This window comes from Emydura macquarii, unplaced genomic scaffold, assembly GCF_026122565.2.
Source record: "Emydura macquarii macquarii isolate MOO-44397 ecotype Brisbane River unplaced genomic scaffold, CSIRO-AGI_Emac_v2 contig_1876, whole genome shotgun sequence".
Lineage (NCBI taxonomy): Eukaryota > Metazoa > Chordata > Testudines > Chelidae > Emydura > Emydura macquarii.
This window is the reverse complement of record NW_027132013.1, coordinates 12,840,077-12,852,727: the sequence shown is the minus strand read 5'-3', so window position 1 is coordinate 12,852,727 and position 12,651 is coordinate 12,840,077. Positions and strand designations below refer to the sequence as shown.

Sequence of the window (12,651 nt, the reverse complement as noted above, 5' to 3'; positions counted from 1 at the left end):
TGTGTAGACAAGCCCATAAAGGTTAGTAGTATGGGTAAAGAATTTAAAAAATACATATCTTATCCCAGAAAAATATAAGCATATTAATCCATCTCTGGGAAGCTAATTTGAAACCCCAGCATTCAGTGGGAGGGAGCTGCTGAGGAAAGACTCTAAGTTAAAAATGGCAGTAAATGATTATAAGTTTACAATTCAACATGGTGTCAAAAATGTGATGGAGTCTACTGCCCCGAAATGTTAAAAAATGTGATGGAGTCTACCGAAACCTAATGAAATGTGACCTTGTATTCTGGAGCTGGGGGCTAGTGTTTCTCTATAAGGCTCTGAATGACCCACATAGAATGCTGCTATCACTCTTGGGCGACTGAAAACTAGAAAGATGCTGACTAATGTATCAAATGTATGTTAGAGGGTTGATGAAAGAAACTAAAGTGTGGGCTAGAGGGATTTATTTATAAGGAAAGATTAAAATTAAATGTTAGAAATACATGGGGAAACAGAAAACATAATCGGACTGTGGCAATTTCCCAACTGTGAGAGCCATTATGGGTAAAGTAGAAGACACCCCACTGACTAAAACAACTAAATCCAGAGTGGATTAAATTCTGAAGAATAGACTGCAAGGATCAGTCCTGGCCTGACCCTCTGGAAGATGTCTAATTGATCTCTTCCATGTTGAATTCCTGTAACATGTGACAGTAACAAGTTCATGCTCTCACCACATGGAACTTTGAGGGCTGTAAGGTGTGGTGGGAGTTTTAACTGTGAGTATTGGGATTATAAGGATCTACTGGAGGGAAAGGTCAATATTGTGAATCTTTTTAAAGAGCTTTAATCTGTGTTAGATTTAATACACTTTGTTCTCCCCTACAGAGGGTTAGGTACATGGATCAATCAACTGGAGCTGAAAGTTTGAGTGGGGTAAGGGTATGATCATTGCACAGCTTCACTCCTGTTTATTGGTTATGCTGGACCAGAGGGCATCCTTGAAGATGATAGGATCTTTCCAATTTTCCCTAGACCTTTCTAGAAATTTAGCGGAAGCTGTTATTTCCATTGATCGTAGTTGAGTGTGCTGCAGAATCATCTGATATTGCAACAAGAAATCTGAGCCTACCAGATATCTCCTAGAAAACACAGTGGAAAAATTACTTGAAACAGAGATGGAATTAAATAATCTTTTAAAAAAGATCAAGCTGTGCCTTCTCTGTAGTGGAGCTTTAAAGACTTCAGCCACAGCTTAAAGAATTTCAATTCAAGGTGATTTTATTTGATCTAGATTTTTCTGTTGCACCCACCACTTGTTGTATGAGGAGTGGTACTTAGTTTGAATGAATAGCATAGGATATGGAATAGGCAAGGAAAATGTAGATCACTTTGAAGCTGTGTTTCAACTCCATCATAAGATTCCTGGGAATTTTGAAAGGGCATGTCCTCTCTCTAGTCTAGATGGTTTCATTGGTTGGACTTCTTCGAGGTCAGTCCTTTCCCTTGACTTCCAGATATTACTAAGACAATAGAAAAGAAAAGTAAAGCAGCAAGGGAATTGCTGTCCTAGCATGGTGCTCTTTGATGGCAGCTATGTTAGTACAGCTTGAAATAAGGATGTTCATATTAATATCCCAGCTAGACAGTTTCACCTGGACTCCATCTCTGCAAGCAATGACATGTCTGACTGCATCTAGTAGAAAAGTCTCCAAGAAAATCTAAGTTGCTGCGGTAATTACGATGGGTAGGACTGTGGCGTTGTCTACTCAGCAGGTCTGATCAGTTGATGGCTTACATGCAATATGTTCTACTCGGCTCAGGAAGCATTGCAGACACAAGAGCAGCAGTTTGTGCCTGGTACCCAGCTTTGCCTCAGTTTGAATGGGTGGGCATGCATCTGAGGCACAATTTCCAAGATAACTGGCAATATGGGAGATCACTAGAATGAGTACTCTGTGGTTTCTAACTTTGCAGGCATTCTTTATTACCAAGACTGAAGAGGCCTCCTGGTTTCCTTGTCCTTCAGTCATCTTTCACTCTGTTCCCTTAAGCAGGGAGTAAACATGGAATGAAAGGGTTATGTGGAAGATCTGCTGCTTGTGAGGAGTGTTCCTACTTTCCCGTTGTAGACTGGTATCCCACACTACCATCTTGCAATGAGGTTGACCTTGGGAACAACCATGAGCGTCTGTTGGTGTCCATGTGCATGTGCGTCTTCACTGAGATCTTCATTGCCCATTTACCTACATGGCCAGGCTGGTTAGATTTCTGTGGGTTGTAACAGGACTTTGTATTGCCTAGTAATCCATTTCTGTATGCCCCCCTCTTGATCCAGGGAGCAGTATGTTTGAACTTTTGCTTTAGAGCCAACAAAAGCAAGTGTTTGAATGCTGCCTTTCAGCTCCTCCCCCTCTAGGTTCCTCATCAGTCAGCCAAGACTAGCTGCTCAGCAGCAGCACCCTCACTCCATACTGTAGTCTTTGTTAGACTGCATTGTTTGGTGCTGGATTCTGCACTGCTGGCATTGGCCCCTGGGTTTGCAGTCAGCAGCTTGAACGGTTGTTGTCACACTTCCAGCAATGCATGTGTCTCAGTCTGTGCCATCTGTGTTGGTAATTGGATTCCATTCACTGCAAGCATCTGTGTGATCCATACGCACTGCCATGTACTGAGTTAATTTGGATCATGTGATGTCAAAAGTAGTCTACTGTCTTGTGGATTACAGCAAAGTTTGTGTGTGGCTGAGGGGCTGTGACAGAATACACCCCTTTACTCACACCCTACCACTATTGTAATAATCTTTGTATAAAGTACGCGTTGTAAGGTATCATTTGAAAACTCATAATTTTCTGGTCATTATTGTCCCGGTAAAATATGTGTGGCAACATTGTAGTTATAAGATTCCCCTTTATAGTGTTATTAACACATGTTCCAAATCCCTCTGCCCTTCCGCAGCAGAAGTTGGCAAACTGTCTGTCCTAAACAAAGGAATGTGTGCTGTGCTTAATTTGCATTTAAGCAGTAAACAGAATCATCAAGCAGGAAGGGAAGACAGAGAAAGTGTACAAACAGGTGAAAAAACCAGCAGGGAATATCCTTCCACATAGACTCTTTGGCTCTTGGTTATTGGTTGGAAATGTTTTTCAAGCAGGAGACTGAAACTATAAAAAGGATGACAAACACCCCCAGAGACCCCCTTTCTCTCTCCCTGCTCATCACATCCCTGCACTTAAAGAGCCAAAGAAACTAGGCATTAGACTCTGGGGAAGGTGTCCTAACCTGAGAGTTTGGTCAGTAATCTGCTGGAGCATGTGATAAGAAATTTTGCTTGAATCTAATATAGTTTGTTGAGTTAGGCATTAGTAAACATTTTATCTTTATTTTTCTTCTAACCATTTCTGACTTTTATGCCTCATTACTTGTACTGGCTTAAAATCTCTCTTTGTAGTTAATCAATTTATTTTATTGCTTTATGTAGTCCGGTGTGTTCAAGTTGAAGTATCTGGGTAACAAGTTGTGTGCATATTATTTTCCTAAAGGAATAGCAGTCTTAATATATTGGTACTGTCCAAGACAGAGCAGGTTTCTATGTCTCTGGGGGAAAATCTGGGACTGGGAGTGTGTTGGGGTCACCCTGTGTTAATTTTCAAGGCTGGTAAGAGCCAAGGTGTGGCTGGGTGGCTGCAGCACACAACACAGACATAGCTGGGAGTGACTTCCATGTAGCGGCTGTTTGTGAGCAGCAAGGCATTGTAAAGGGCACCCCAGGTTACAGGGCAGGGGTGACATAGCTACAGGATTGTATTCTCGTATGTCATGGGCTCAATCTATGTTTTGTCACTATCCTATTAGAGATACAGGTGAGGAACACAGAAATGAACTAATGTGTAGCTTGCATTTGAACTGGCTTAGGTAAAGCCCTGGCTGAGTCTAGTAACCAGGGTGTCTTAAGAGGCATATATTAGAGAAGATAGGATAAAAGAGAGCAGTTGTTGCCTCACTAGCATATTGTTTCTAATTTTTTCTGCACTGAGGACTTGTAGAACAAAGACAAACAGGGAAGCCCACCAGTAACATTGTGAGGTTTTGTTAAAAAATTGTTCATTTTAGATATATTTTAAGATTAAAACTCAGTAATTTTTCAGTTTAGCTCAGTTTTTTGCTGTTGGCTGAGTAATCTTGGTGTCAGTGGTCTTGGGATCGTAGCAGGAGTGGGGCCTGGTGGATCAGTGCTTTCGGTTCCCCACGGACGTGTGTCTCTTTGAATTGAGATTTCTTTGGGAGCAGTTGCTACCAGGCAGCGAGGCAGATTACCTGGGCTGTGTAAGGGTGAGGTGTTTTCTTGAAGAGATGCACTTTTGCCACAGTGGGGGAGCTCTCTGACAAAGAGCTATAGCAATCTATTTCTCAAAATCATCTCAAATGTGGTTCTACTCTGAATTGTGGCTTTGTAGGCTGGGGACAGAGACACTGTAACAGATCTGTTCCCTGTGTTGTTTGCTGCTGGTGATAGCAGAAAGGACTGTAGAGGTCTGAAAATGTAATTGTAAATGGAATCATTGTCAAGCTGGTGTATTTCAGGGAGGAGGGGGTCTCACAGGGATCAATTCTTGGCCCTATGCTGTTCAATGTTTTTATCAAATGACGTGGGGGAAAAACACAAAAACATCACTGATAAAATTACAAATGACCCAAAAATTAGGAAAATGGTAAATAAAGAAGAGGACAGGTCACTGATACAGAGCGGTCTGGATCACTTGGAAAGCTGGGTTCAAGCAAACTATGCATTTTAATATATCTAAATGGAAACATTCATCTAGGAGCAAAGATTGTAGGCTATGCTTACAGGATGAGGGACTCTGTCCTGAGATGCAGTGACTGAAGAAGATTGGGGGGTTGTGGTAGATGATCAGCTGAACATAAGCGGCCAGTTCAGAGAGGTGACCAAAAGGGCTAATGCAATCCTTGGCTACATAAAAGAGGAATCTTGAGTAGGAGTAGAGGTTATTTTACCTCTTCATTTGCCACTGACGCGACTGCTGCTGGAATACCATGTCCAGTTTGGTGTCCACAATTCAAGAAGGATGTTGATAAACAGGAGAGAGTTCAGGGAAGAGCCACAAGAATGATTAAAGGATTAGAAAACATGTCTTATAGTGATAGACCCGGAGTTCAATATGTTTAGCTTACCAAAGAGAATGTTAAAGAATGACTTGATTACAGTCTGTAAGTACCTACATGGGGAACAAATATTTGATGAGAGGCTTTTCGTCTAGCAGAGAAGGGTACAACTCAATCCAGTGACTGGAAGTTGAAGTTAGACAAACTCTGAATGGAGATAAGGTGTGACTTTTTAGCAGTGAAGGTAATTGAACAATGGAACAGGTCGTGGTAGACCCTGCATCACTGTCAATTTTAAAATCAAGATTGGATGTTTTTCTTACAAGATACATGTTTTGGAAATTTTTGGGGTGGGAAAGTTCTCTGGTCTGTGTTATATAGGAGTCAGACTAGATCATTGGTTTTCAACCTGGCATACGTGAGCTCTCATCAGGGGATATGTGAGAAAAATCCTGTAATGGAGGACAACACATTTTATTTAGTAAGACTAGGCAATCTAATCATAGATATATTATGATCCTATCTCAGATGGGGGTACGCGGTAGATTACATTATTTGGAAAGGGGTATGCAACCTAAAATATTTGAAAACCACTGGACTAGATGATCACAATGGTTTCTTGGCCTTGTAACCTAGGAATAAAATTTAATGAGAATTATTCATATCAGAACCTGCACAGCCCTGGGAGAGTGAGCTGCAATTTGTTGTGGTCTGTTTGTGTATCAATAACAAAATTGTAAATTAACTTCTGATTGCAGAGTCGCATTTTGCTTTTGGTTGCACCTGTACAGTCCCCATACAGAACATAATAGGGCTGAGCAGTGTAATTTGAGGCAGAGTTTGACTTGCAGAATTTTATTACTGGAGGGGTTGCCTATCCCTGGAAGAGCCTAGCATAACTCTGATCTTGTGGTGAATGTGTAGTTTTAGCAGTTAGATAGTCCAATTTTGTACTTGTAAACTGAGTACAGTTGATATAGAGACAGAAACAATAAGCATGGAGCCCCAGGGGAGTATTTTAAAAATCTTTTTCAGAGTGGAAGTGCACTTTAGTCTGCACTGTAACATTAGAGCTGTTATCTCAATTTTCCTTCTCCTACTTCTAGTGCATCTGCACTGGAAATGAGGTTTTTACCGCCTCACCTGATTAAAATAAATACATTCCAATAGGTTCATGAGGATTTTTCCCTCCATGATTTAGTGGAATGGGAGAGGCTGGAAGTCCAAAGTGAGCTTTAAGGGGATAGGAGACACTTTTGAATTCCACTAGTTAGAAATCTGAGCACAATTCTGTCAGGGCAGCCAGTGCAGACCAGGCAGAGTGAGAATCCAATCCCAAATAGTCAGAGTTCAATTCTAATCCTAAATAAGCATTTTCATAAACAACATGCTAGGGAGATGGTTATTTAAGTATTTGGGGTGTCCAGATTTTGTATCCCTAGTAAATCTTTGTACTAGAAAAGTCAAATGTACATGTGCATGCATGCATACAAATGCGCAGGGAGAGAAGAGAGCGTATCTTTCACCATCAAGGAATTAGAGGATATTGGTGCATAATTGTTGATGCAGATTAAGGCCAAGATACAGATTAGCAGAAATTAAGGTACAAATCCTTGCCATGTAATGATTACTGTTTTGTTTCTAATCGTTACAACAGTGAGCTTTTGTTTAAAGAGACATACTGGAATATAGTCATCATTACAACACACAAAGCTTCTTAACATTGAGACCTCCATCTGAGATGGTAAATGTAGTGGTTACCTGATGAGATTGCTTCCGCTGAGTGAAATCTCAGCCCTTCTGTTTGCAAAGTGAGACAGAGCTATTGAGCTTTGACTCAATTTGGCACTCGTGTGAACGTCATGTTTTTTGGTGAATGGTACTGTTCATCTATTTTGTGCTCAGGCTGTGGGCTCTGAAGTGAACCTTCTGCTACAACAATGATTTAGTAAATTCACCGTCTCTTCTGGATCAAGTGCTACAGGAAGAAATCTGGAATATTACTGTTTGATTACGGATATTGAATGACCTACTTTGGCCACTAAAAGTTGTGTTTTCTTGGCCTCCTGAGATTGTCTAATCAAACATATGTAGAGAGAACAGCAGATTGGTAACAAGTAGGGCATGTTGGAGAATACAGGTCACTAGAAACTAGTCTGTCATCTGGAAGAGTGATTCAAGACCCAGTTGTCTTACTGGTCTTCCAAGTGAAAAGAGAATTCCATTGCTAGCCTCAGTTAAATGAGAGTATACTATGTACTTGTGTCATCTCAAGAAGAGGTTCCTTCTGGCCAGCTCTTAGTATGGTCTTGACTACTAGGATGTAGATAGTCATTTCCCCGTCCTCCTGTAACAGGTGCTGATTATATGTAGAACAGGGGAAGCAGATATGTGTGCTCAGGATTTATGGTATGGCAGTGGGAGGAGCTGCTAGATGAAAGCCACAGGTGAACAGAACTTGGTTTTCCATTACTTCTTTCATACTCTCCAGTATCCCAACATGCTTTACAATAACAAGAATTTGTATCCCAGGAGTGTAGCAACTCAACTCCCATTAATCTCCACCTACAGACTGTGCACAACCTGGGTTGATAAACCTGTTTTATTAGCAGAGATATTGACCATGTCATTAGAATGTAGTCCCTTGGGACTAAATTTTCAAAGGGACCTCAACCAAGTCTTTGTTTTGTGGCTCTTTATGAAAATTTCTCCTGTACCTTATATTGTAGAGACCAGCAGCAGGGACAGACTTCTGTTTAATGTCTCATTTGAAGCTTGCTGCTGCCTTCCCCCTTGAACTGCATAGTAGGGTCCATATTGTGAATGGCCTTGGTTCTTGGTGGTTGTGCAGAGCCCTCTGCTGGAATTAGTTGACTGAGGTGGTGATGAAAGAGTATGTTCCAAAGAGTCTGAAGAAACAAACTTCTCTGCTTGTATGCTTTGGATCAGTGGCTGCTAACTCTCAATGGTGCTATCTGCAGATACTGTTGTATGTCTGTTTCCCCAGCAGGAGAATGAGACGGAAGACTTATATTTAAAGGGGAAGTTTCCTTGCACTCTTCTCCATTGCACTTTCCCTATTTTTGTTTGCCTCTGTACCTCCATTTCCCAGCTGCCTCCCACCTACAAGATGAGGCCCTTGTGTATGGGGCTTTGTCCCTTTGCCCCTTGGTCGCTGGATGCTCAGATTTCAACAGGAAGAGTAGGATTGCACTCCCATTCTTTGCTCCTTTGGGTCCTCAGGTTATAGGTTAATAAGTATTTCTGTCTGTCTCTTCCTGTTTCAGGTTGTCTCCTGCAGCATATTATGCCCAGAGAATGATCCAGTATCTTTCCCGGAGGGACAGTATTCGCCAACGCTCTATGCGTTACCAACAGAATCGTCTTCGCTCTTCCTCTTCTTCTTCTTCCACCTCAGAGAACCAAGGCCCATCTGTAGAGGGAAATGATCTGGAGTTTGAAGACTTTGAGTAAGTGTGTGCACCCTGCCTCTTCCCACTCCATAACACTGTCTAACCAGTGGCTGCTCAGCAAGCAAAGTTGTCTCAAGCTTCCTATAGGGGAGCAGACTTGTTTAGGCCATTTGCTCAGGAATTAGAGCAGCATCTGTCACTAGTCAGTCCCCTGCACTTTTATAACAAATAAATGGAGAAACAAATGGAGCTGCCAACTTCACTTCATGATGCCTCTAGCTGACTTGCAGTTGGAGGACTGGTTATGCAGGACTCTATCCTGCCCTTCATGTCAAGGGCAAAATCCCAAGGAGGGATGTGAACTCAAAGCTGTAGTAGAGTAGGAACAAGGAAGATCTTGCAGCGGACAGTGGTGCTTCATTGGGCTGAGGAGAGGGAGAGCAGAATCAGCATGTGTTTCCATTCTCTGTTCAATATAGCTACGAAGATACCTTTAGTAGGCTGGTCAGTGCTTTTGGGTAGCTCCCTTCTCACAGGGGTTGTACCCTGGTTGAACCCTGACTTCAGCATAGATGCTAAATGGACCAGTGCGTGGCAGAAAGATTCCTCCAGTCAGAGATGAGGAAAGCATACCTCTGTTTCTTTCACATGCTGTTTCTGTTGAGTAGTTTCCCTCTGAGACAAGGCCTTCCTCTATTCTCAAGCTCCTGTGCTGGTTCCATGCTAGCCTCTGCTTGGAACTGTGTAGTTTGAGTATGCCGTGTTGTGGTCCTGACAAACTGACTTGCAGCAAGTTCTTTCCGCTGTGTGGAAGAATGAGGTTCTTCACCTAGCCATCTGATCAAATGTCCTGCCACCCAGTGGTGGGTTGCCCAAAGACCTTGGGCATCAATAACTCTGAGGCATTTAGATAAGAAAGGTCCATCTTGCGTTACCTGCCTTGCTGATTGTGACCTTTCCATTCATTCGTTATTTGTTCCATTTCTAAGTGGAATTTTCCTAGCTATTGCAAGCACTCACTTTTATTTCGATCCTTATTACACTTATGTTCTCAAAGCACAGGATACCCACACACAACAATCTACTCAGGGGTATTGGGACTGTGGGAACTGTGAGAACCTCAATGGCTTGGGCTTCTAGACTGTCTTCAACAGTGTCTTCTCCTGGCATCAGAAGGATTATGGCCTCTCCCATTGCCAGAGGTCCTACCCTCACTTCCTACAGTGCCACCTGCTGTGGTAGCAGCATACTAGCCCCCATGTCATTAGCTTCAAGGACAGTATTGAACCTAGCACCTCCCAAAGTAGCAGCAGATAAATCCCTTTCCTGGTGAGGATTAAAGGGGTGGCAGAATTATTCTGAAATGCTATTCTGTGCAGCTGTCATTTCATGCTCCAGCAATTAAATACTCGAAAGGGCAGGGGGAAGTGCCTGCATCTTTCCTTTTCATTGTGGCCTTGTTTGTGTAAGATGTAAATGAGGGGAGATATGCAGAAGTGTCAGACGCTTAATAGCTTTCCCTAAGTAGCTCTGCAGGCTGGAAGAGTATCAGTGTGGCAGCCTCCTGGGCCCATTGTGTCAGGGGAGAGCCCAGCAAACACAGCCCTTAGTATTTCCGTTATTGCTTCCCATTCATCTTCTGAGGAAGGTGGTTCTGCTTAAAAATGGTAAAAATGGATGGTATATTCTTCATTCACGCAGCAAAGCCAGATACCTGTAGAGAAATGTGTTCCCTTGCAGATAATATTAACGCAGCGCCAGGGCCCAGTCAGGAAAGCAATTCAGTCAGCCACATTGAGGCTGCCTTTCATTTCCTACTGAGGGGAAAGGAGTCTTTCTTCCCTCTGTGCTAACCAAGCTTTTTGGGAATGAATGTTCTATAGTGAATGCTGCCCCTCTGCATCTTAAGGACATTCCCTCTCCTTCCTGTGTTTCATTATCTCCTCTGGCCGATAACAAAGAGCTACGTGAGGGCCTTTGTGCTGGAACTTGCCTTGTGACTCATCTTTGAGTTTTGTCCACTGACATCTCACAGTGAAGCCTTTTTCTTTAAAGTTCATTCTTCTCTCTTGCTTCTTCATTCCTTCCACCTTTCCAACCATCCCTTCTTTTCTTTCCTTTTCCTAAGCTGATTCGTCTTTCCCTTTTCTGCGCCTATTGAGCTGATCTAGCTTCCATGTCTTTCCAGCTCTGTGTGATGGGTGGGAAAGTTGGGGATGGGTCAGTACTTTCATCGCTTTCCTGCCTTTCCCTCACCACCATGCTTTTCAGCTCCCAGTGGCTTACTTTTGCTTCTGGAATCCTAGAGAGCATTCGCAGTTTCCTGAAGTGCCAGAAAACTGCCTTAGTTTCTTGTCTTTCTATTCTGGGTGAGACAGATTGTGAAATTCTCTCTCTTCTTTAGTCTTTGTTTAGGGATCCTGAGGAAGGAGGCATATGTGATGGTTAGTATCCATGTGCTCTACTGTACGTGGCCTCTGGACAGACAATGACAGTTGCTTCATCCCTCACCCTTTCCATATTTGCACAAGGCCTTGGAGGCCCAGGCCTAGCTCTGACCCTTCACTTTTTTTTGCAGGGTTTTAAGTTTTTAGGGTGTATTATTGTGTTATTTCAGATTTGCTGGCCCATGGACACAAGAAACTTTTTCCCCAGCACTGCTAAGTTTACACTGTTGTGGCCTGTAGCATTGCCACCACTGCTCACCCTCTGCTCCCTGCCCCAAACTCCCGTCTGTCCTGTACAGCCTGTTGGGATTTTCTGCTAAGACTGATTCTTTTCATTTCCCACTCACTCATACCCACCCACTAATATATGTTTAACCTCTCAACTTCAAGATCCTTTTCCATATTAAGTACAACTGACAACTGTAAGCTCAGGGCTTGTCTGCACAGGAAGGTTATGCCAGTATAAAGGAAGATGTGAATTTAAACAGATATAGTTTATCTCCCCATGCAGACACACACTCTTTCTGGAATAAGAGTGTCCATGTGGGACCTTATATTGGTATAATTGTCTAACTACACTGATATAATTATATCGGTATAGCTGGTAAACGTTTTCCCTGTACACAAGCCCTCATCCATCTTGGGCTTCCTAATGCCCCAGCCTTGTTTGCACTCCTGCAGCACACTTGGAATGAGGAGCATGCTTTGGTACGTTTAATGATTGGAAGATGGCCTTGTTGATTTCAATAAATCCTGCAGGCTTAAAAAATCCCTTAAATTGACTTGCACTACCAGCCGGTCTCTTTTAGCGTTTTCCTTTGACCTGGAGCAGTTCTGACACTGGAGTCATCCTTACAGTAGTCAATGCTCTTGGGGTTTCTTGGGCACCAGCAGGTTAAAATCTTTGTATGTCATGCAGATAGCTTGCCATATTCATATGCAGAAATATTTCATGTCCTGAATTTCTGCCATCTATCTTCCTGTCTCTGTCTGCAGCAAGCATGGGAGAGAATGCAGATTTACTGTGTTTGTCAAAGAGAGAGGCAAATATTTAGGACAGTATGTTGCTCTGCTGTCTGAAAACCTTCACGGAAATGCTTCACCACAGTTTCATAAAGGGTTTCAAGCCAAGGCTAAAGGTGTGATTGTGGCTGTGACTCCCTCTGCCTGCCTTCAAAAATAGGCTGCCTGGTAGAATATAGATTGGGAAGAGCTCAGGAATTATACTTGTTTAGTGTTTGTACCTTCTCCCCTTTATATGCGTGCTGTCTCTCCCATTCTCTACTCTGACTCTGGTACCATTCGTCCCATTGGAAGAGGTTACTGTTGTACCAGCACTCCTCACTGTTAGCTCTATTTATTCTCTCCCACGTCCTGTAAGTTGGACTGTAAGGCTGAACAATTCCCATCAGTACTGGGAAAGATCGCTTCTGGTCTGTAACTGTGACACACATGAGCAGTCCTTGGCAGTATTGCCTGTGCACAAGGGGAGGGAGTGGGTTCTTTGACCTGAGGTCCCATCTTGGTATTTAGGCTTTTCAGTTCAATGCAAGTGCACTAGAAATGCCTAGATAGAGATCTATGATCAGAGTATGAGCACTGTAGGAGTGAGTCTTTGGCAGCCCCAGTTGGTAAGACTATGGGTTCATGACAGCCACCTATTGACTTGCACTTATTGACTT

General features: G+C 42.8%; 1 protein-coding gene across 3 annotated transcripts in view; it reads left to right on the top strand.

The window, feature by feature from the left end:
• Positions 1-12,651, top strand: part of AMBRA1 (autophagy and beclin 1 regulator 1) — a 190,450-nt gene that overhangs the window by 55,687 nt on the left and 122,112 nt on the right. For 2 of the 3 annotated variants that reach the window (XM_067557649.1, XM_067557648.1), the window contains exon 9: positions 8,397-8,579. The exons of the other annotated variant lie outside the window; for it this stretch is intronic. In XM_067557649.1, coding sequence (XP_067413750.1) covers positions 8,397-8,579 — 183 coding nt within the window. The remainder of the gene's footprint in view (positions 1-8,396; positions 8,580-12,651) is intronic. 3 annotated transcript variants of the gene reach the window in all.